This window comes from Pinus tabuliformis, chromosome J (genome assembly GCF_031772625.1).
Source record: "Pinus tabuliformis cultivar Carrire ecotype Pingquan chromosome J, CPIR1, whole genome shotgun sequence".
Classification (NCBI taxonomy): Eukaryota; Viridiplantae; Streptophyta; class Pinopsida; order Pinales; family Pinaceae; genus Pinus; species Pinus tabuliformis.
In genome coordinates this window covers 1,432,236,126-1,432,261,346 of record NC_142295.1, presented here as the reverse complement: position 1 = coordinate 1,432,261,346, position 25,221 = coordinate 1,432,236,126, and the positions used below count along the sequence as shown (strand labels likewise).

At 39.8% G+C, this 25,221-nt stretch overlaps 1 protein-coding gene across 1 annotated transcript in view; it reads right to left on the bottom strand.

Annotated features, from left to right (window-relative positions):
* The window catches only part of LOC149232744 (uncharacterized), a 112,469-nt gene that overhangs the window by 44,001 nt on the left and 43,247 nt on the right, over window positions 1-25,221 (bottom strand). Inside the window, exon 2 of the mRNA XM_089379489.1 lies at window positions 7,831-7,969. Within this exon, the coding sequence (XP_089235615.1) occupies window positions 7,831-7,969 (139 nt within the window). The remainder of the gene's footprint in view (window positions 1-7,830; window positions 7,970-25,221) is intronic.

Sequence of the window (25,221 nt, the reverse complement as noted above, 5' to 3'; positions counted from 1 at the left end):
AAGGACCTCAAGGCAATCCTTGAAGCACAAGAGGTTTGTGTGTAAAAAGCTGTTTGAATAAGCTCTTTGTGAATTTTGTTGAAGTTCTTTTGTTCATTTTGATAATGACAACTTGTAGAAGTGAGTTTTCAAAATCTTCCTCCTGCACAAGATTCTTTGATGAAGACTTGAAGCAAGACATGTTCATCATGATGAATATGGTGAGAGAAATGTATGAGGATGGAAGGAAGAGCACCAAGCTTCGATAGCAGTTGCTTTCTAACAAATTGTAGGAAGTGGAAAGCCAACTTCATATTGCAAATATGAACCTGGAAAGGATGCATGAGTTGGAGACATAACTCTTTATTGCCAAAGAAGCCTTAGTCAAGTATCACCTTGCAGAAGAGGTAAACATTTCCAGTTTTTCTTCAATTTCCTCTAAAAATGATTATGTTGGTTCTTTTGAAAAACATACAAGAGGCATAGGGTCCAAGTTGATGTCACAAATGGGCTATGAAGGAAAAGGATTGGGCAAACATGCACAGGGCATTGTTGAGCCAATAATGGTTGAGGAAAGGCCTAAGTATTTGGGTCTTGGCTATGGACAAGCTGATGGAAAAAGTTCCAAAGCAGCCATGAAGGCAATTGAAATAGTTCCTAAAAGGAGTTTCATGTCAAGTCTTCTACCTCAAGAGTGTAAAGATTGTATTCTTGGGAAATGCAATAGTTTGAAACATACTTTGCAGGAAGAAGGTGTTCATTAGTAGGCACTTGAACCAGAGAATTGTGAAAGCTCTGAAAGCATTGAAGAGATTGATGGCGTTCCAAAGGAAGCCACTTCTTCATTTGATTCACCTCCTCATGAAGGTAACAAAGGTGAAAAAGAGATGTATAAATCTGATTTCAATCATATTCCTTTCGATTATGTAAAGCATGATAAATTTCCACATAAACGTGGGAAAATACCTTTATGGACAATATAATAGAGTTGAAAGCAATATCCAATAAATAGTGCCACGAGAGAAATTAGATCAAGTTCAATATCAAGGATGTCATTTATTAAACTAAAATTGTCAGTTATGGCTTCCAACAAAAATTAAAGTCAGATGAATGACAACAAAAAAAAATCAGGTTTATATTAGCCATTTTTCAAGCCTTGGATATTTTTGGCAGTTTTCCCCAAAACTCCTGATTTTTAGAAATACATCATAATGTCATCATTTTTTCAAGTGATTTCTTGTTTGACATCACAATTTCTCGTGATTTTGTTGATTATTCAACAATTGTTTCATCTATGAAGGAAACTATCCTGGGTTGAAATAGTTCAAGATGAAGAAACCATCCTCTAAAGCAAAAGTTGAACCTTGAATGTGAATTATAGTGACAGTGGAATGTGATGTAAAGTTCGTCAATAAAATAGAAATCAATATCTCAATTCTCTCAGTCATGCACAGTGATTGGATGGACAAGTTTCTAGGACTCCCAATGTTGCCTCCTTACATTCTATAGGTCCTGAAATATATGCTCTCATTCATGTTAATATTCGTACAACAACGATACCAGTAAAAGGTTGAGATTGTCAACAACTTAGCCCACTTTATTTTAAAACCATTAGTGTAAAAGTGACAAATGAAGGTGTGCTTGTGCAATCAACCTTGTCGAGTCCTATGATGGCCTTATATAATGGAACTTTCTCTAACCAAGATTTCAAACTCTTGCCAACAAGGCATTGGTTCACTGGAGAATTTGACGGAGTATTAATCCATCCATCATTATTCCATTCCTGCTGTCTTCCACCCTACCTAGATGGCATATTAAAAATGGATGAGGATGGATACAAGTCCCGGCAACTTTAGCAAAATAAATACCCCTCAAACATGGCACCTAAGCCAAGGAAGTTTGTATTATGCATTGCAGTGTTGTGAAATCAAGATGCTTGTAGATTAGGGTAGATTTATCTTAACTTGATAATTACTTGTGAATGTTTATTGGCTTCTTATTAAATTTATATTTTTTTCATCAAGCAATTATCAAAATGTACAAAAGCATGAATATCACAAGAGACAAAACTTAAGAAATTAGGCTCCAAAACAAGGCAAAACCCCACAAGGGGGGAAACCCAAGAAAATCCTCTTCTTATAGAATCATAACAAAGTGAGATATCCAAGACCCTAGACCAAGACCAAGACTACGACAAAGACCCAAGTCAACTCTCCTTCAATCCATCTCCAACAAGTCATAGTCAACAGAAGTCAATGTTGGTCAAATGTCAGAAATCTGATCATTCCTTGAAATTTCGAGCTTGTAGTAGCACATAAACAGCTTCAGAAAACTTGCATGTATGAATAGAAACTAGGGCAGAAAACATAATTTTCTCTCTCCTTTGACTTTTTTCTGAAGTTCTCCTTCTTGCACATAAATCGAAGTGATGGATAGATGATCAAATGAGGTCGAACTATCTTGTATTTATACATGTCCAGGAGGTCGAATGGCTGCCTCTTTAGGCCGACTTGTCCAGGAGGGTTGACTTGGTCTTTGTGGTGACATTTTTGACTCTTTGACTCGAAAAATAATTTTTCTTTTTCTTTTACAAGAAGTCCATATGGGACTTTGACTCATTTACATTTCATTGACTCATGATAAATTTTCTTTTGACTCAATTGCTTTGAAAGCATGAACATGCTTTGATTTGAAATAAAATAATAATAATGAATCTAATAAGTACATCAATGATATATTTGAATTTCATTATGAAGACCGACACTAGTTACATTTTCAACACTCCCTATTAACTAGGGAGGTATTCTTAAGGACACAACAACATACTCTCAAATTGAAATATTATCATAAGAAGGGATTCAGATTGACAAGCATCATCATAATCAACATTGTCAAAAATAGCAAGGCTTTAACTAACAAGCTCTATCTCTCCACTAGATCAGAGCACAATGTTGGGAGGCATAAATTTGGACACCACCGCCTCTCTAGGCACATACCCCATTTGAATGTTTACCAGGTATGTCCTCACAGGACTTTTCTTATCTTGAATACCCCATCCTCAAAGAATATTGGTCCTCAGGACTATTCTTATCATGGATACAAATCCTCAAAGAATATCGGTCCCAGATGCTTATCCAATCCACCATTCTCCTTACCAGTGCCTTCACTAGGTTTACAGCTGTTAGTCCTGGCCATAGTGCATGATATGTGGAGAATATGGTGTCCACCCTCACTCCCTCTTAAACATAGATGAATAACCACAAGCCTAAGCTTGTCTCAAAAATACTCTTCAATGCATCGACTACTTGTTCTTCCATGGAGACCTGTTGTAGCTTCTCAGCTCCTACATGCATCACACTCTCAGATCACCTCAACTTTTCCTGGTTCTTTGGCAATCTTCATGCAACTTCAACATGTCATATTGTCATTAAGTAGTTCATCAAACATCTTATAGAGCCAAACTTCTTCACAATTGATTACACAAGCCTTCACATCTTCTTTCTTTGTACTGTAATAGAATTATGCTTTCATGCTTTTCCAAGAAATTTATCAGCTTCTAATCATCAGTTGTATCTTTATGAGTGATAGTACCGATCAAACCAATCAATGTGCTCCTGGATCGAACTAATCAATTGCCGATACAACGATATCATAACTCTTCAACTTCTTGCTACAAGATATTTCCCTAGTCATCTTCTCTTTTTGATCTCAAGCTTTCTGGTTTTTTTGTCAAACTTCAATTAATATTGTATCCATCCATGATTTTATAACTCCCTCTTTTCAGCTGAGGTAATTGAACATCCAATCGACTTTTCTGCCTCCTTAATCTTCATGCTTTGTCACGTTCTTCCAATTCTTCTAACTATTAGTCAATCTTAGATAATTCTTCTTTTGATCTACAACCTTTGTTAGAAGACTATGAAAGAACATAAATAGACAAAGTACAAAGATAATAGTAATAATTATAAACAAGGAGATGCGGAGTACTTATCTTTTGAAGAGGGTTAACTCCCTCTTAATTTAGGACATGTTTACCAACTTGTTTTCCAATATAGTATGGTACTATATTGTAACTAGTAGAGGCTGCTTCAAGGAGACGTGCTTACACTAAATTCAAACTTCTCATTCAATTTTGTCCATACACTTCTGCAATCAGGTCCCATATGGTCTTGAAGATGTCGAACATTTGATCTCAGTCCTTCGTCCTTCAAGCTAGGCTACAACCCACAAATATGAATCCTAGAAGGATTCGGTCTTCAAGAGAGAAGTCTTATGTACTTTCTTTCAAGATTCAATGTCAGATAAGTTGGCTTCATGGTGTCATTCATACTTCTGTTATGTATATGAAAGGAGTTTCGATAGTGTGGCTGCTTCACATAGAAATGAACTTCATATTGTTGAAGAATGTAACTAGTGTCGATCTTCATAATTGTACTTAAGTCATAATGAAATGTATTTATCAAAAGAAAGAAATTATTATTAAAGAAATTGACTTATTAAAGCATGGGTTTCATGCTTGGGTCAATTGTTTTTAGGTCAAATTCTCCATTGAAGACTTTTAGGGTTTATGTCAAGTGTCATTGTCCATGTTTGTAAAGAACCCTTCTTAGGATTTATTTGTCAAAGAAGAAATTTATTTTCTTGTAAAATAGGTCAATTAGGCCTCCTCCACCAAGTCGGCCTCAACTGGGCAGCAAAATCACTATGTAAAGGCAACAACTCGACCTCATTTGACACTCACACACAACAAGTTCGATCTGCAACTTCTAGGGCCAGAAAAAGTGCATATTTCAAGGAAGAAGAGGAAGAAGGATAGAAAAGGAGAAGGTGGTCTCTCACAAGCATAAGAAGTTGAAATTCTCTCTCTTTTTCCCACACTTGTGAAGCTGTTGGAGGGCCGAAATTCTACAGCTGCTAGAGAGGCTGAAATTCTGAAGCTGCTGGTGAAGATGGGCCAATATTTCTGGGTTGATGCTAGGTTGAAGCTGTTGGACAAGAAGAGACTATTGAAGGTTGTTGTATCTCATTGAAAGGCTGACTTGGTGGAGGAGGAAGGTCTGTTGGTTAAGGTCTTGGTTGTCTCACTGTCATATGAATCCACTGAAGGAAGGTTTTATGACTGGGTTTTCCCCTATATAGGGGTTTTTCCCTGGCTGCGTGCCTACATCTGGTGTCCTTGATCTTCATATTTTGGTTTTGGTAATTGCTTGATGAAATAAGATAAAAGAAGAACATAAGAAAGATAATAATAAATCAAAGAAATCACAAGTAATTATCAACATAAGAAAATCTTTTTGCCTTTTGGATTTTCCAACACATATATCACAGTATTTTCTTCAGGAGGATATAACACCATCTCTTACATTGATAAGTCTGCTCCTCAGTAATTTGAATCACCAAGTCTCGATCTATTACTTCATAGATGATCTACTACATATCACAACAAGATGACATGTCTTGACTTTTGTCCTTCTTATATAAGCCTTGTCCATTGCATATATCATGGATATGACAAACTCTTGTTATAAATTCTATTGTCCTTCATATCTTGAACCAAACCCACAAAGCTTTGATTGAATTTGGATTAATCCTCGGGACTTTGCATCAGTAAATATATCTTGGATCACATAGTGAAGAACTTATATTGTTCCTCTAGAGCTCGAGATAGAGAGATATCTCACAGAACTCGGATGCCACATAGGCGCAATGCCATAGAGATTTCAGAACTTGTATGTCATGGTGTCATAAAAATTTCATATACTATAGTGCCATAAAAGATTCAGATGCCACAATAGAAGTCATAGGTTCGAATCTGTCATGTATGCTTCTTGTTTTTGCTATTGTAAACAATTTTCCCAATCTTTTGAGATTAGATGCTTCATCAAATTTGTTGTGATATAAACTTTGATACTTAAAGTCACATATTGCTGATATAAGGTACTCTTCCAAGTTTCATTATGCTTCATTTTCTACCTTCGTTTGCCCAGAATATATTGATCCTTTTGTAAATATGATTCTCATAAACTTGACCTTTAGCCTTGAGCAACAGCAAACTTGAATAGATGGTTAAGAGACTTTCCAAATAGGACTTTGACTCAATTACATTTCATTGACTTGTGATAAATTTTCTTTTGACTCAATTGACCCTAAAAGCATGAAAAACATGCTTTGACTAGAAATAAAATAATAATAATGAATATAATACGTACATCAATGATACATTTGAATTTCATTATGAAGACCGACACTGGTTACATTTTCAACATGCAGCGCCCAACCTCAGGGCATGTTTGTTGAAGCAACTTCCCCCACAATATACAATAAAAAACAATTTAGAACTCACAGTTGAAAATAATTCTCAAATGCACTTCAATTATTTTAAACTCGTCTTTTCTGTTGTATTTTCGAACACTTTGGTCCAGATATTCACTTACAGTATTCAAGATTGAATAGGAATAGACCCATATGTAGATTATAAAAACAAGGCCCAAAAAGCGAGCAATGGTGATATGAAGTATACAAGTACCTATGTTGTGCTAGAGGGAAAATGCATGATGTATAAGTATAAATGCATCTTACATATATTTAGAATCAAGAAATAGAAAGTAAAACAGAAAAGTGTACTATTCTGAAAAAAGACTTTACATAATATATAAGAATAAATCTGACAAGGCAGTGGATATATTAAACAAAGTCCATCATAAAAGCACTTATGTTCTGCCTTCCTCCGATCATAGCTTTTTAACTTGCCCTGCTTGGATTTGGACTTGGTTGAGTTGACCAAGTTAACCCCTAACTGGGTCAATTCAGACTCTGCTTGGTTCGGGGACCATTTTGGTACCAAACCAGTCAAATCAATGCATGACTCAGCCGGTTCGGTTCCAAACTCGGTCAACACAGCTGGAGGGGTCCAGGACCCCACTGCTGTGCATTTTTCAGGAAAAAGAAATTCCTAACACCCTAAACCCTACAAAAAAACTATAAAGAGACACCCCCTCTGTCCAACCCACCCTCTCATCACTATTTGCTTTACACCTCCCTCATTAAGCATTTGGAGTTTTGGAGCAGCACTGAAGAGATGTGATTTAGAAATGATTTTGTAGCTCATGATGAGGATCCCATTTCTAGCAGTGGTAATGAGTTGGATGATTGATCACGTTGATCAGTGATTTGTAGTAGGCCAGTAGATTGTAGCAATTTTTAGGGCTTTGAAGGCCATTTAGAGCCTTGTTGATTATGGGTTTGATTCCAAATGTATTGCACTCAGTGCCAATTTGATATATTCACCCTTACATGGTATATATATGAGCAGACTTTGCATATTTTGTCTCTGGTGGTCTGGAATATTCAAAATATATTTTTTCATTAAAAATTAAATTTTTTATGTATTTTTTAGTAAACTCAGTCATTCAATTCAGATTGGTCCAAGTCATGGCCAAGTTTGAATTGACCCTCAACTGATTCTGAGTTTTAAAACATTGCCTCCAATATAATGGTAATCATGAATGAGGTGCATGCTGCATACTAAACAACGAGACATAAATTATGCAACAAACAAAAAGACGCAATCAAATTATCATATATCAACATTCTTGAGTTCTATTCCAGAATGTGATTGTAGCTTTCATTTTTCCTAACAAATTTTCTTTGTTTGCATGTTATAAAATGCAGGCATATAAGATATGCAGTTGACTGCTTTAAAATTTCAATGATTATATATGACAATGAATTAGTAATACAAAGAAACAATAAAACCAATGAATGCAAAAATGTTTTTAACTCACCATTCTACATTGCACATAAGAAAACATAAAGAACTATAGAAAAATCTGCCATGGCATCAATGGGTACCTTGAGTGCAGAAGCTTTTGATGGAAAACCATACACACACAGAACCATTTCCCAAGGCTGTTTCGCTTTGGTTTGACGTGCTCCATTTTTTATTACACCATTATGCTGTCTTATTCGTCGACGAGGATTAGCAGTGAACCTATTGCCAGACAAGCAAAATACAAAATAATCGAGTATATAAATATTTATTGCAAAAATACAGAAATGACTTATTCTATTTTATTCTTGTTCACCTTTACACCAGCAGCATGCTAAAGATATTCAAACAGTGAAAGGTTAAGTGCGTTCTATTGATCGCCGAGTTCAGGCTAGATATAGATCATAAAATTGAATCATTACAAATTGAACCTTTAACACTTGGCCACCAGGGAGGTTGATTTCCTTGCTATGATTCACTCAGGAATGGGGCTCGAAGAAACAAAAGAACTTTCTATTTTATTCTCATTCACTTTCACACCAGCAGCATGGTTTCTAGGCAATACGGTCTGAAGGTTAATCAACTTCATGGTCTCTCCTTCTACTTGCACCTTAACTGAAGACCAAAAGAATTACAATCTAATTGCTGCTACCATTTCACATAATGAGTCCATCAGGCTATGGTTTATTGGTTGAGATGGTGCATTACCATGATAATGACACATGTTCAAAATCCAGCAGGCTTATAGCCTTGATCATTGTTTGAGGTGTTGTCCTAGGTTGTCATTGATGTCAATATGGCAATATTCTAGGTACTAGATGATGATATGAAGCCAAGGGGAAGCAGAGCAGATCCATGAAGAAACAGGAGCAAGGCCATCAGGAAAGCCAAGCCATGAGTAAAGGTCTGTTAACGGAGGAGTTAACAAAGGAGGCATATCAAAGCTATCACTTATGCTTAAGAGTATTGCAGAATATCAGAGCAAGAGAGGCATATCGGAAAAGACAGAAACCATCAAGGTATGAAGGTATCAGAGAAGGTCATTGAAAGACAATGCAAAGCCAAAGGAAGACACTGGAGCAAGAGAAGCCACATCGGAGGAGCATCGCATGTAATACATGCCCAAGAAGAACCGAGAGGAAGAATTAATCAAAAGAGGAGTTAACGCATCAGAGGAGTATTGTAGAATATCAAAGCAGAGCATATCGAAGGAGCATAAACAGAGCTATCGGAGCTATAGGAGGAGCCATATCAAGAGTATCGGGAGTAATATATGCCAAAGAAGAACTATCGGAGTCCAAAGGAAGATCGATTAGAGGAGCATAGAGGAAGAGCGGAAGAGTACAAAGAGCGGAGGACATAAAGGAAACAACAGAGCAATATACACTATCAGAGGCGGAGTATATATATATATATATATATATCGGAGAAATCATATCAGGGGGTTCTATTATGTGCCACTACCCGAAACCCCCGACTGCGATATACATGTGTGGCTCTGATGATATATATGTGGGTGTATAAACAGTTGAAGACCGACTAAGTGGTTCGAAGCGGGGTTTTCCAGTGCATTTCATATATTCCAACTCTAAGGCTTGCCACATTAAAATATGTGATTGCAATATATATAGATATATATTATATAATTGTGATACGTGCCATTATAAAATTCCCTATTGATATATCGCATCTGCGGATCGAAATATATAAAGGGTTGTCACCCCCGAAAGCACCAATTGCGATAAAGTACGCGGACCCGCTGCAACATTGTAAAATGACTTAATACTATATCGCATCCGCCATATCGTAAGTGTTTAAGGCCTTGCCGCATTGAAAGTGCCGATTGCGATATATACACACGGACCCGAAGGGTATATCAACTGCAGCTTAATATAATATCGCGTCCAGCAGGGGAATCGGCCATCGGCCATCGGTGATGTTATGGGCTCGACTTATAAAAGACTTCCGGAAGCCGCGACTACCGATTGTGATAACGTTGTGGAGGAGCGGACCCGATGAAGTTATAGATGCGGGCGTAATGCATTTGAAGTCTGGCCTTAAGCATTCGGTCGGGTTTTCCATGTATTCCTGTGTATTTCAATAAATGTATTGCCCAAGGTTCTTAAGGCCAAATGCATAAATAAACGCTTCCGATAGTTCAGTGGGCTTGAACGATTGCGATTGTGATTGTGACGTGGCATGTGGGGCCTCCCTGTTGGTACAGTCTCTCTGTAAATAATGAAGTCTAATGTATGAACGTTATTAAAGGAAAAAAAGGGACCTCTCTGATATTTTTTAATAAGCATCATTTCTATTGTAATTTGGCCCCTCTTCCTCTTGAACGTGTCTTGTGAAGCATTGGTTAATTCGAATAGGCAGAGGAAGCTAAAGCGACCAAAGGATCGGGAAACCGAAGAAGCAAGTGAGCGCAGAGGAAACTACAACGACCGAGGAGGGTAGCCGAAGGATCAAGCGAGCGTTGAGGAAGCTGAAGAGCCAGCAGAAAGAGGAAACCAATGGTCAGAGGCATCAGGAATATATAAAAACAGAGAACAAGGAAAGAAAAAGGTTGGTTAAAAAGCTGGAAGAAACAGAGGCAGCTGTAGGGTCCAATGGAGCAGAAAAGGGCCGAAGGACCAATAGGACAAGAGGCATTCAAAGGACGAGCATCTTTGTTGATCGTGTTACCCTGTGAGAGACTCAGACCTGTGATGAATTAATCAGGTACAAAATGCAGTCTGAAGAACAATTCTGTGATGTAATAAATAAAGCTTTATCTAACATTGTTTGAAGGGAGAAGTAGCCAACAGAGAAGCAGTCACGCTGAAGCATTTACTGTGGCAATTAGAACAGATGCTTGAATAGAAAGTTGGTTCTTGTGCAGAGCTTAGTGCAGCTAATAGTAGATTCACTAAAGCTGTGTGGAGACATTATCAAAGATCATGAAGGCTATTGCAGCCTCTGTGTAGATAGTATAAAGAGTTGTAAAGACTCCTTCATAAGAAGACTGGTTGCCATTGATGCTGTAGCATGGAGACTATAGTGAAGCTGTAAACAGACAGAACTTAGTAAAGAAGAGTTCTGAGAGCAGAACATTACTATCAAACATGCCTTGACAAGATTGGGTCAAAGCCCTTGGGGTTGGTGCCTTAGAAGTTGGAAGGATTGGAGTCCTTGGGAGTTGGTGCTCCTAAGTCCTTGGGATTGGTGCCTCAGGAACTGGAAGGATTGGTGTCCTGGGAGTTGGTGCTCCTAAGTCCAAGGTTGGTGCCTTGACAAAATAGAGTTGGTGCTCTGGAGGTTGGAGCCTCACAAAAGTCCAAGTTGGTGCTTAGCAATAGATTGGAACTATATATATATATTGTATCTATTTTACTGCAAAGATGATATTAATAAAAGCATTTATTCTTGTCGTTCATCTTGTGTTCTGAATGTAAATGTTTTAACTGGTAAAATAATAGTTGAAAAAGAAATACTGATTCAACCCCCCAGTATTTCCAACAATTGGTATCAGAGCCAGTATCTTCATTCAAATCCTAACAACTTGAAGGTTGATCTTTAGAGCACAAATGGCAAAGACAAGGAAGAAAGTCTCCAATCCTCCTAAATATGTGTCTCCCTCTACCACTGAAATAGACGACAATCAATTTGAGGAGGCTCCATGGTTCAATGGGAATTTTAATATATGGGAAGTAAGAATGAGGAATTTCTTACAGACTCAAGGCATTGAAATCTGGAAATCAGTGATTGTTGATAGTAGGATGGATGGAGAATCCAAGGAGTACAATGCAAAAGCAATGAAGGCAATCTTGAATGGGCTATTTGATTCTATAAAGAACAATCTAGGAAAATATTCATCAGCAAAGGGTATATGGGACAAACTTCATGACCTTCACTCAAAAGGAGCATTGACCATGACCATCAGTCAAGAAGATGATGGAAATCAAGAAGGAAATCTAGAACCCATCATTGGAGCTGAAAATGAGAATGATGACATCAAGGCTAAAGCAGACCTAGAAGATGAAGAGAATGAAAAAGTTTTTGTAGAAGATCTCCTCGCTCAACTTATGGTTGCCATGGAAGAGATTAACAATTTGCAAAAGGAAAATGAGGAACTTAAGAAGATAGCACTAGCTGGTGACCAAGATCAAACACGGGAGAAAGTTGACCTTGTCAAGTTTCAAGTACAAGAAAGGGATGAAGAGCTTGCCAAGCTTAAGAAGGAATTTCATCAATGCAAAAGAAAGCATCATGAAGAAGTCATATCCATGACAAATCAATTGGATAAAGCAAAGAAACGAGAAGATACCTTGTCATGTCAACTTGAACAAGGCACAAGAGCTTGAACAAACTTGAAGAAGAGATTGGTCAGTACAAGGTAGAGGTCTCCTCTCTCAAATCTCAATTACAAGAAGCAAGGAAACAAGAACAAGGAGCTGAGAAGACAATGGAAGCATTGGAAATCATAGAAGGACAGGGTGATGAAGCAGGAAAGGCAAGAAACACCATGATATGTCCACTAAAGGCAAAGGATGAAGAAATCTTCAAATTAAAATCGAACATCAAATTTCTCAAGGCCAAAACATGTAAAGCTACAAGGATCAAGGAAGAAATGGAGAGCAGTCTAGGAAAGGAAAATGAAGAAATCTTCAAAATGAAGTTAGATATCATCTCCCTTAAAATAGAAGCAGATGAAGCTACTGGTATCAAGGAAGAAACTGAGAAACAACTTGCTAAGAAGAATAATGAGTGTGAAAGATTGGAAGAAGAGATTGTCTTCCTCAGAAAAAAGGTTGAAGGGATGAACAAAATCTTGAAGAGCTCTCAAGCCTTGGATGACATGCTCAACTATCAAAGATGTCCATTTGATAAATCAGGTCTCGGGTATGCAGGTGAATCCTCAAACAAGAATAATAATGCTTCAAACAAAAGGGATGTGAAGAAGCCAGAAAGAAATGGTGATGCTCCCAGTTCCAGCAAAGGGAAGGAGAAAAATCAAGGCAACAATGGAAGAAATCTTGCTCCAAGAAGAAATGTAGATAATGTCAAGGATGCTAGAAGCAATGGTTATCATCAAAGGAACTCAAGACAGAAAGACTTCAGAAGTACATCAAGGAAATCTCCATCTCCCGAGTACCAAAGTTTATTTCTTGGTTATTGTTATTCTTGTACAAACTTTGGTCACATGGCAAAAGATTGTAAAGCATATCATAAAGATAGATATTATGGTCCCCAACAATCTCCAGGGAACAATTTTGCAGGAAGAAATTATGAATTCTTATTCATGAATAATGTAGAATGCTTCAAATGTCATAACATTGGTCATATGGCACGTGATTGTAACTTAACTTGGGCTCTTACACAAGCTAGAACCATGCAAAAGAAGAAAGTTACACAAGCATGGAGTAGGAAGAAAATACAATCCGAAAGTCTCTTGAACTCTCCAACCAACAACACATGTTGTTGACCTGACCTTCGACAATCTGAGCATTTGATGGGAAGACTCTGCCAAAAGAGATGATGCATACAGTTAGGGGGAGCCTGTGATTCTTGATCATTATTGCAGAAGCTATTAGTGAAAGGGTCCTTATGAAATCCTTGTTGAGCTATATTAACAATCATTCTTTGATAAAGATCATTTCTCAGGAGTACTCCATTGAAGAACATGATCCTGTAACCATTCTTTGGACTGTTGTTGAAGATGCTTTCCACTTAATCACTAAGTAGTATTTGGAGCAACAGAGAAGGTCATCTAATACTAGAGAAATAGGGCAAATAACTATGGTGCTGATATTACAAATGTTAAATGTCTCGACTCAGGGATTTGATGTGAGAACAGGTAGATTATGGACACAAATAGAGGCAACCTTCAAACAAACAGATACATCTGGAATGGAGTTTGAAGTAAGAGCAGTTGGCAGCATATAACAAAACTGAAGCATTGCAAGAAGATGCAAATCAGCAAAATGAATTTAAAAGACAGTCACAGATTGGATATCTAAATCTGCTAGCGGAAATAACTTGCAGAGATATGTACAAGAACACAAGGAAAAGATGGCTCATAGAAAGGAGAATGTTGTGCAGTCAAATATAACTTAAGTTGATACTGGTCACTTAGAAAATATAGCAACAGTGAGGCACAACCTCTCACCATTTCATCCAAATGCAATGATGTTGAATACTGGATGGCAGTGACTTAAGGAGAAGCACAAAGACACAAAGGAACTCGGATTTGAAGAAAGATAGCAAGAAAGACAATTTCAGTGGCATTTTCTCTTGATTCGGACTATGAAGGCCTCTCAATTCTAACTGTGGAGACAACAAAATATGGATTGAAGCATAAAAACCTGGACTTGGACACTTGGTGTGTGGCTATTTGCAATCTGGTTGAAAGCATTGAAGTAGAGCATCTTTAAGCATTGTAGAAGCCATAATAAAGTAGTTCTGAGACATGAAGAGGGGATAATGTGCTAATTGATGATAAAGCATCAATCCTTCTATCTTGAGTAAAAAGAAGAGCACTATGACAGGGGGAGTAACAGACCCATGAAGATCTACCATTCATAAAGAACAGAAGCAGTTTGATAGGGGGAGTCCCAGAGCACTCCTTTGCCATTGATGTCAAAGGGGGAGAGAAGAAGAATATTGCCATCAATAACAAAGGGGGAGATTGTTGACCTAGGTTGTCATTGATGTCAATATGGCAATATTCTAGATACTAGATGATGATATGAAGCCAAGGGGAAGCAGAGCAGATCCATGAAGAAACAGGAGCAAGGCCATCAGGAAAGCCAAGCCATGAGTAAGAGTCTGTTAACGGAGGAGTTAACAAAGGAGGCATATCAAAGCTATCGCTTATGCTTAAGAGTATTGTAGAATATCAGAGCAAGAGAGGCATATCGGAAAAGACAGAAGCCATCAAGGTATGAAGGTATCAGAGAAGGTCATTGAAAGACATTGCAAAGCCAAAGGAAGACATTGGAGCAAGAGGAGCCACATCGGAGGAGCATCGCATGTAATACATGCCCAAGAAGAACCGAGAGGAAGAATTCATCAAAAGAGGAGTTAACGCATCAGAGGAGTATTGCAGAATATCAAAGCAGAGCATATCGGAGGAGCATAAACAGAGCTATCGGAGGAGCATAAATAGAGCTATCGGAGCTACAGGAGGAGCCATATCGAGAGTATCGGGAGTAATATATGCCAAAGAAGAACTATCGGAATCCAAAGGAAGACCGATCAGAGGAGCATAGAGGAAGAGCGGAAGAGTACAAAGAGCGGAGGACATAAAGGAAACAGTGGAGCAATATACACTATCGGAGGCGGAGTATATATATATATATATATATATATATATCGGAAAAATCATATCGGGGGGTTCTATTATGTGCCACTACCCGAATATATCGGAGAAATCATATTGGGGGGTTCTATTATGTGCCACTACCCGAAACCCCCGACTGCGATATACGTGTGCAGACCCGACGATATATATGTCCGGGTGTATAAACAGTTGAGGTCCAACTAAGTGGTTCGAAGTGGGGCTTTTCAGTGTATTTCATACAGTGTTGCGGGGGAGCGCCCCCCCCCCTCGAACCCGCTCCCGAAGCGCGCTCCCAAAATCGCTCCCGTAAAAAAATTTGCGCTCCCTGGTCTGTGAGGGAGCGCTTCAGGGAGCGATCGCTCCCGCGCTCCCGGAGCGTCTTTTAATGCCCGGGAGCGATCGGGGAGCGATCGCTCCCTGATCGCTCCCGGGCATTAAAAGACGCTCCGGGAGCGATTTTTAACGGACCGGGAGCGGTCCGGCGGAAAAAAAATCCGCCGGACCCGAAAATTAAAAAAAATTTAGAATTTTTTTTTTTGTTTATAAGCCCAATGGGCCAAAAAAAAATCATTTCAACTTCATTGAGCTTGAGATTGAGAGCTGAGCAAGAGCAAAGGAGCAAGGAGCAAGAGCTGAGGAGCAAGGAGCCAGAGCTGAGGAGCGAGGAGCAAGTGCCAAGGAGCGAGGAGCAAGCCTGCAGAGGTAAGTAACTTAATCATTTAGTTAGTTTAGCTGGTTAGGTAGTTAATTTGGTTAGTTTAATTTACCTGTTTGAGTTTAAAGCTCATTAATTTAAATTAAATTAATAAATTAAATGAATTAATCCCAATAAACTAAATTAATTTGCAGATTCAAGACTCAAACCCTACAAACATCAAACACCATGGACCTGGGGATATTTATTGGCATTTTCCTCTTCCTGGTCCCTTTTATGGTTATTATGGTGGTGGAGAGTAGGAAACGGAGGGGGCCTCAAACTGAAGAGGTGGATGAAGAAGCCGGAGGAAGTCAAATGGGTGAAAACCCCAGTGAGAAGGAGGTGGACGAGGGTGAACATGAGGGTCAAAAAACTAAACAAGACCAAACTCCATTGTGGAAATATCTTCACAGGGCTGAAACAGGGAGAGGGGGTGGAACCACTAAATTTCATTGCCCCCATTGCAACACTGACTACACAGGCTCATACACCCGTGCTAGAAGACACCTCTGCGGGAAAAGGCCATGGGATGGAGAGAAACAAATAGGAATCAAAACTTGTGACAAGGTGTCAACAGCAGATAGAGCCAAATACATAAAGGAAGAGGAGGACGCCCAATACAGAACAAAAAGATCAAGGGGTTTCTTTGAACCAATCTCACCATCACAAAGAACTCCTTCAGCATCCTCCCAAGGCAGTGGATATGGACATGGAGGCACAGGGTCATCATCTTTAAGGCGTAGAACCATATCAGATTTCCTTGATGAGGGGTGTAGGAATGATGTGGATTCAAAAGTTTACAGGTTCCTCTATGCATGTGGGATACCATTCAATGTTCTACGCTCACCTTATTGGCACGAAATGGTTTCTGCCATAAATGATGCCCCTAAAGGATACAAGAGCCCTGGGTATGACAAGGCAAGAACTGTTGGCCTTGATCATGAAAAAGCAAAAATATCACAGTCTTTGAATAAAATGACAAGTTCTTGGACTGACAATGGGGTGTCCATTGTATCTGATGGATGGACAAATGTAAAAGGCAAGCCATTGATAAGTGTTCTTGCTGTGTCCCGAAGTGGTCCCATCTTTCTAGCTGCACATGATTACTCAGACAAGTTCAAGACCGCTATCAACATTGCAGAAGCATTGCTTGAAACAATTGAGCGTATTGGCCCATACAATGTCATCCAAGTCATCACTGATAATGCTCCTAATTGTAAGGCAGCGGGAGCAATTATTGAGGATAAATACCCGAACATATTTTGGTCTGGATGTTTGGTTCACACATTGAACCTTCTGTTGCATGATATTGTCAAAAACAAAAATGAACAATACCAATGGATTGGTGATTTGTACAAGAAAGGAAAAAAAATGATAAAATTTATTACAAATCATAGCAATACCCATGGCCTTTTCCGCAGTCACTCGAGATTGGAGTTGCTGAAGATTGCGAGGACTAGATTTGGTAGCTATTACCTCACCTTCAGGCGCCTTTTGAAGGTAAGAGAGGCATTAGCTAGCATGGTATCAAGTCCACATTGGCAGGTGTTAAAGGAAAGGGCTACAAATGTAGCTGACATGGCAGGTTTTGAAACGGTGGAGGAGGCCGCTCTTGATGGGCAGTTTTGGACAACTGTGAGACAGGTATTGGATTTCACCAAGCCAATTTATAACATGATTCGGTTTGCAGATACAGACAAACCAGTGATTGGCGAGGTGTATGAGCAAATGGATACCATGTTGGGGGAAATAAAAGACATTGTTCATAATAAAGATCCCAACTTGTACAAACTGATTCATGATTGTGTGTGTGAACGGTGGAATAGGCTTAACCTTCCACTACATTGCTTGGCGTATATCCTTACGCCAAAATACTACTCAGAATCTTGGTTGGGCAAACCTGCAGCAGGGGGTGGTGTTAGGACCAAACCCCATTTAGATCAAGAGGTAACTAGAGGATATCTGGAAGCATTAGAAAAGTTGGTGCCTGACAGGGAGGAATGTGCAGCTGTGCGCCTTGAAATAGGCAGATACTTCAGTGGCAGTGGTTTGTATGGTAACTTCCATGCAATGGACGACAAAGATAAATTTGATTCTCTCACATGGTGAGAAACATATGGCGGCCACGGACTTTTGCCAAAATTGGCAAAAAAAGTTCTTTCACAGGTTGTAAATTCTTCTTCTGCAGAGAGGTGTTGGAGCACCTACAGTTATATACATAATGTGAAAAGAAACAGGCTCAACGAAAACCGAGCAGAAAGCTTGGTTTATGTGCACTACAATTTGAGGTTGTTGAGCCATTACTGTGATCGGGCTAATGAAGATCCCACATATAAAATTTGGGACAATCACCCTGAGGACGACAATTTGGAGGATGGCATTGTACATATGGAAGAACTAGAAGAGGAGCTTGTACGGGATGAACATGAAGCAGCTGCAGCAGCCATGCCACCTCCACCTCCACCATCCAGTAGCAGTTCTCGGGGCCCGAGTCTTGTTCCATTGCTGTCGCCACCTCCATCGACACCCTCACGTGGAGGCTCTAGTTCTGGTCGTCGGTCTGTGCGGGAGACTCCTAGAAGACCACCACGACGTACTTATACTCCTGGGGACTCTCGTGGCAAGGGCCACTTGTAGATTTACAGTTTACTTGTCTTTTTTAGTTTCTATTAGACTTTAGTTTTCATAACTGTTGAGTTTTGAGTTCTTGACTCTTGACTCTTGACTCTTTCATATCATTATGACATTATGATATTTTTTGTAAACATTATATCACTGTGACAATGAAAATTTGAAGTTTGAAGTTGGGCCTTGGCAATTATAACTCATTGGTAATGATTGTGAATTATGAATATGATGCTTTGTGAAAGACTAAAGTTGTTTCATTTCATCTCATTATTCATGTTTCATTTTATAAATTTTTAACATTTCATATCATGTTAACAGTTAGAAGTTAGGACTTAGAAATATCTTCGATATTACTTCTTGTAATGGTTAAACTTGGCTTACAAGTACAACTTGTTACTTTGGTGATCAATGATGATAAATGTTATTGAATTTTCAATTCTGAAAGCTTTCAACTTCAATGTATCAACTTCATGTTATGTTGCAGTTGTAATATGTATTTTACTAACTTGTGGACATGGTTGATGACGATTATAATTTCTAGATGATTGATGTGATATATGGTTCAATGATCAATTTATGTTTTTTATGTCTATTTCATCATTCTACATGTTTTTGTTGACATATATGTATCAAAAATTAAAAAATATAAAAAATATATATATTTTTAAAAAATCGCTCCCCGATTCGCTCCCAAACCGGGAGCTTCTGAAAATGGTTGCTCCCGCTCCCGCTTCCGCTCTCGCTCCCCGCTCCTGCTCCCGCTCCCAAGTAACATTGATTTCATATATTCCGGCTCTAAGGCTTGCCACATTAAAATATGCGATTGCAATATATATAGATATATATTATATAATTGCGATACGTATGCGAACTCATAGCGAGATTATAAAATGCCTTATTGATATATCGTATCTGCGGTAATCGCAATATATAAAGGGTTGTCACCCCTGCAAGCGCCGATTGCGATAAAGTACGCGGACCCGCTGCAACATTGTAAAATGACTTAATACTATATTGCACCCGCCATATCGTAAGTGTTTAAGGCCTTGCCGCATTGAAAGTGCCGATTGTGATATATACACATGGACCCAAAGGGTATATCAACTGCGGCTTAATATAATATTGCGTCTAGTAGGGGAATCAGCCACGGCCATCGACGATGTTATGCGCTCAACTTATAAAAGACTTTCGAAAGCCACAACTGCCTATTGCGATAACGTTGTGGAGGAGCGGACTCGATGAAGTTATAAATGCGGGCGTAATGCATTTGAAGTCCGGCCTTAAGCGTTTGGTCGAGTTTTTCCATGTATTCCTGTGTATTTCAATAAATGTATTGCCCAGGGTTCTTAAGGTCAAATGCATGAATAAACTCTTCCGATAGTTCAGTGGGCCTGAACGATTGCGATTGCGATTGTGACATGGCATGTGGGGCCTCCCTGTTGGTACAATATCTGTTAAGTTATGGTATGTTCTATGCTTATAACAGTTTGCTTCTTTTTCTTATTATATTCCACCGATTAGCAATCACATGTACATAAAGTAAAGTGCAGATAGAACATTAAACGATCGACAGAAAACAAGCCAAGACAAGAGACACAAGATGTGGCGGCTAGCCAGGGACAAACCCCACAATGTGTGGGGAAACCCTTTGATCAAATCTTCTTTTATCTTCAATAATTCAGCAGAGAGAAATAGTACAATAAATCTGATTCATATCAGCAGTAGCAAACCCTAGATCAGTAGCATCAGCATTAGCGGCTTCATTATCAAACTAAGGCAGATCATATCTCACAAACTGACAGTCGGATTGACTTCATTCCACCACCAAAAGTTTCGGCTTCGAAAGGAGGTTCAGATGAACCTACAGCGCAGTTCAGATGAGGAGATCTTCTAGGCCACGCAAGTCAATCTTTACTTCTGTAGTTGCAGCTTCAGTTTCAGCAGTTTCCGGCTTCAAACTAGGGCAGTCGATATCTTGCAAACCGTTCGTCGGATTGACTTCATTCCACCACCAAAAGTTGCAGCTTTCAAAGGAGGTTCAGATGAACCTACAGCGTAGTTCCAAAGAGGAGATCTTCTAGGCCACGCAAGTCAATCTTTACTTCTGCAGTTGCAGCTTCAAATTCAGCAGTTTCCGGCTTCACATGTGTGAGAGAGAGAGATCCATTTCAGCGCAGTAGAGAAGAGACTCATATCTGCGCAGTAGAGAGAGAGATGTGATGAGATGAGTGAGTGAATGAGGAAAAGTCCTCTTATATTTATACACAACGTTGGTGGGTGAATAGATGCGACTGTTGGGCTTCTGAGCCTACATGAGTTGTAGGTCGGCTTGATAATAATTCCATAATCAAAATAAATTCATATCTCCATGAATACTTATCGGAGTTGGATGATCTTTATATCAATCCTACACCTCTCGACGAGAGGAATCTAATAAAAATATTATCAGCCATGAATAAGATGACCCACATGAAGTTTTGCCCTGGTTGCCAATTTTAACACTCCCTCTCAACCATGGAGAACTTCATCTGCAATCTGTCTATCGGTCGTTACTATTCATCCATCAAATGCACTGCCCTGTACAGCCTGACCCTTGCCCTGCTCTGCTCTATTTTGCCTGTTCTGCTTTGTCTTGTTCTGCCCTGCACTGATCTGTATTGTTTTGTTCTATTATGCTCTGCTCTTGCATTGTTCTGTTCTACTTTGCTTTTGTCCGAATTATGAAGAAGAAGAAATGATCGAGGATGTATCATACTGACTCAAAGTCAGTCTCAGAGTATGTACCACTGGTCCCAGACCAGTTTCAACCAACCCAAAGTCAGCGTCATAGTGAGTACAACTCCAATGGTCCCAGACCAATATCATCCTCCATTGACTCAAAGTCAGTCTCAGAGTATGTACCACTAATCCCAGACAAGTCTCAACTGACCCGAAGTCAGCGTCATACTATGGTACAACTCCTACCACTGGTCCCAGACCAGTATCATTGATCCCAGATCAATGGAGGTCATCCTAGCGTAGGGAGTACGGTAGTTACAACGATGCGTCCATCGGTACTACTATGGTCCCTAACTTCATTTCCCTGCTCATTGATCAGATGAGAGGTACTTCCCATGAGTCCCAGACTGCATGGGTAGGATGCCTCGACAGGAGAACTAATCAATCCTGTCCTCACAGAACACATCAATCCTGCTACAATTGCCATGGAGAACACATCAATCCAGGCCTCACAGTAGAACACATCAATCCTGCTACAATTGCCATGGAGAACACATCAATCCAGGCCGCCATGGAGAACACATCAATCCTGCTACAATCGCCATGGAGAACACATCAATCCAGGCCTCACAGGAGAACTAATCATCCTGCTACACAGGAGAGCGAATCATCCTTATTCCAGTGTGCACCACCAGGGGAGGGTGAGTCACCCTGTGGTCGTATGTTGCTCCAGTAATAACCGCAAGCCCTCAGAGCTCCCAGAGCTCAATGTATGCAACATGCAGGACCCTTGTACAAGGGTTTCTTACCGACTCCAAGTCGTTTGGGAAAATCACAGATTAGATCTTTCCTCGGGGCTTTGACAAGGTGTATCAACCTGTACATCATCTTAATGCGATGGAGCCTCCTTGCTCATCAACTTACCATATCCAAGATGATGTCTATCTGCTGGAGCAATCGACGAATACGAGATTCCTCAATAATCGAATCCCACCTCTGGTTGTTATAGAGAATCACAGTGGTATCCAATGTAAATCCAAACAACTCATTGAAGAGCTTTCGCAACCAGACTACCTCACACGAGGTTATGCTAGCAACAATATATCCTGCTTCGGCGGTGCTCAAAGCCACCGACTTCTGCTTCCTGCTCATCCAGGATATCGAAGCAGATCCCAAGGTGAAACAGCACCCGGAAGTGCTCTTACGGTCCACCACACTGCCTGCCCAATCAACATCAGTATATCCAAGTAGTCTCACATCTCCGGCAGTGTATCTTAATCCATGAGAGATTGTGTCCTGAAGACATCTCAGAAGATTCCTGGCATCAATCCAGTGAGGCTCAACCAAATATGAGCTCACAATGCTAACTGCAAAAAATATGTTCGGATGGAGGTTCACCAAGAACATCAATGCGAATGAGTTTATGAAACTCGGAGGCATTTCCCAAATCTGGTCCGACATCATTACCATATAACTTCTAAAAGTTAAGATCCTCGAGGTAGTCACAGGCTTGCAGTCCATCATACCAAATCTTTCCAATATCTTTACCACATATTTCCCTTGAGATAGGAAAATTTCCCTTGGCTTCTGCCATACTTCAAGTCCTAGGAAGTAGTGCATCAGTCCTAGGTCTTTCATTTCAAATTCAGAGGCCAGCTCCCTCTTACATTTGTGAATGAGAGGGTCTGCACCTGTTAGAAAGAGGTCATCCACATATAACACCAGTATGAGAGGCTTGTCATCTTCAACCTTAAAGTAAAGGTTAGGATCGGCTTCACTCCTAGTGAATCCCAATTTCATCAAGTAGCTATCGATCCTCTCATACCATGCTCGGGGTGCTTACTTCAGCCCATAGAGAGCTTTCTTCAACCTGCATACATGAGATTTTCGATCATAAATCTCAAATCCTTCGGGTTGCTCCACGTAGACCTCTTCTTTGATCGAGTCATGCAAGAACGCAGTCTTGATATCCATCTAATGTAGGTTCCATCCTTGTGAAGCGGCAAGGGCTATGATCGAGCGGATGGTCGTATATCTGGCAACAGGTACAAATATCTCATCATAGTCTATACCTTCCTTTTTGGGAGAAACCTCGAGCAACAAAACAAGCCTTATACTTTTCTGTGCTTCCATCTGCTGCATGCTTTATCTTGTAAAGCCATTTTGAAGTAACAATTGTCTTGTCGAGGCTCTGGGAACTACTTCCCAGACATCATTCTCCATAATAGACTCATATTCTACGGTCATAGCATCCTTCCATACTTGGTGCTTGACGGCATCTGAGAATGACGAAGGCTCATTTTGTATGATCGTGCTCACGATGGTCAGGTATCCTTGATACCTATTAAGTTTCTTACTTTGACGGAAGGTTCCTCAGGGTGCAGCATGTCCTTTAGCATCATCAAGTATCCCCCTAAGCCATGAAGGCCTCTTCCTAGAAGAGGAAGGCTCATGTGGATGAGAATCTATCAGATCCATGGGTTCTTCTACACCAGGCATTGATTCATCATCCTTTTCTTTCGGTTCCCTGGTGTTGGCTTCTTGAGAGCTCCTCAAAGTCGAAAGATTGTTCACCTTGCGGTGAACTTTTCTTTAGGAGTCTTGGAACCCAATGCTTGATGAGGGCATCAATTTTGTACATATACGACGGTGATTGTAGTTTCAGCCCATAGAAACATCAGAAGTCTTTGATCATGTAGCATGGCCCAGACAGCTTCCATCATCGTGCGGTTCTTCCTTCCCACCACACCATTCTGCTCAGGAGTATGTGGTGTAGTAGTCTCCCTCTTAATGCCAACCTCAGGTATGCCTGAGTGAACCAATTGTAATATATCAGAGGTCTTGCTTTGGCTTGAGGGGAATGGTCCTCTTTTGAGCTTTCCTTCAGCACATCCTGGACATACACCTTCATTCTCTATTCAGAATTCGGGCATCCCTATCACCATTTGTCTTACACCGAGTATAGCTTTATAATGAAGGGGGGAAAACCTCTAATGCCAAAGTTCGGACTGAAGAGATGTGTCATAAAACATGACACCTAGCAGACTTCCATCGACCTGATATAATGAATCAACACTAAACCCAAGAGTAAATGCATCTTTAACATTATTTTTCCATATACATACCTTGCCATTGCTGAAGGTTACCTTGTAGCCTTTGTCTTCCGTTCCCGAGATGGACACTAGGTTCTTTTTGAGGTCAGGTGCATTTAATACATCCTGGAATTTCTGGCCTTCTTGAATGCTTGTCCTCTTCCTTGATTCCCAGCTCTCCTCTTACCTTTGCTGTTGAATTTGTCATTCCTTTGATTGCCATCAGAGGGATTTTGATCATCGTCCTAGAGTGAGTCCTTTCTATCAGGGCACTCCCTTGCATAGTGACTTGCTTTATCGCAAATGTAACATCGTCATTTTCTTCTAGCCTTAGGTCCAGCCTTTCCTTTTGATTTAGTCCCGGAATTATTTCTTTTCTTTGCATGAAAAGAAAAGGCAGCAGGAGGACCTTTAGGCATGGGCATTTCTTACACTTCTTCCCTTGTTTCTTCTTGAATGCATCTAGCCATTAATTCCTCGAAACCAGGAATTACATTATAGTTCAGAAGAGTAGTCTTGAACACATACCATTCAGATGGTAATCCTTCAAGAGTTGTGAGTGCCATTTCTCTGTCAGTAATAGTTTCCCCAATAGATAGGAGATCGTTCTTGATCTCGGTGATTCTTAAGAAGTATGCTTGCATACTTTCATCTTTACCCTTTTTGATTTCCCTCAGCTTATTTCTAAGAAACAAAACTTGATTTGCATCATTAACTTTAAATAAACTCACCAGTCTGTCGTAGATTTCCTTGGAGGTGTCTAGATCAGAGATGTAGGCCACCAAGCGCTTGTCGATAGAGTCCCGGATGATCTTCTTTGTTTTGACTTCTCCATTTTTCCATTTGTTCCAGGCAGCAGCAGATGCATTTGATGAAGGCTCAACAATATTGCCTCTTACATGGTCCAGCACTCCTTGATCTTCAAGGGTTAGATCGATAGACATCTTTCATCCGTGATAGTCAGCTTTCTCACGGAGCTTGTCTTCGGCAGGAAAGAGTGTTGAGGACCCCATAG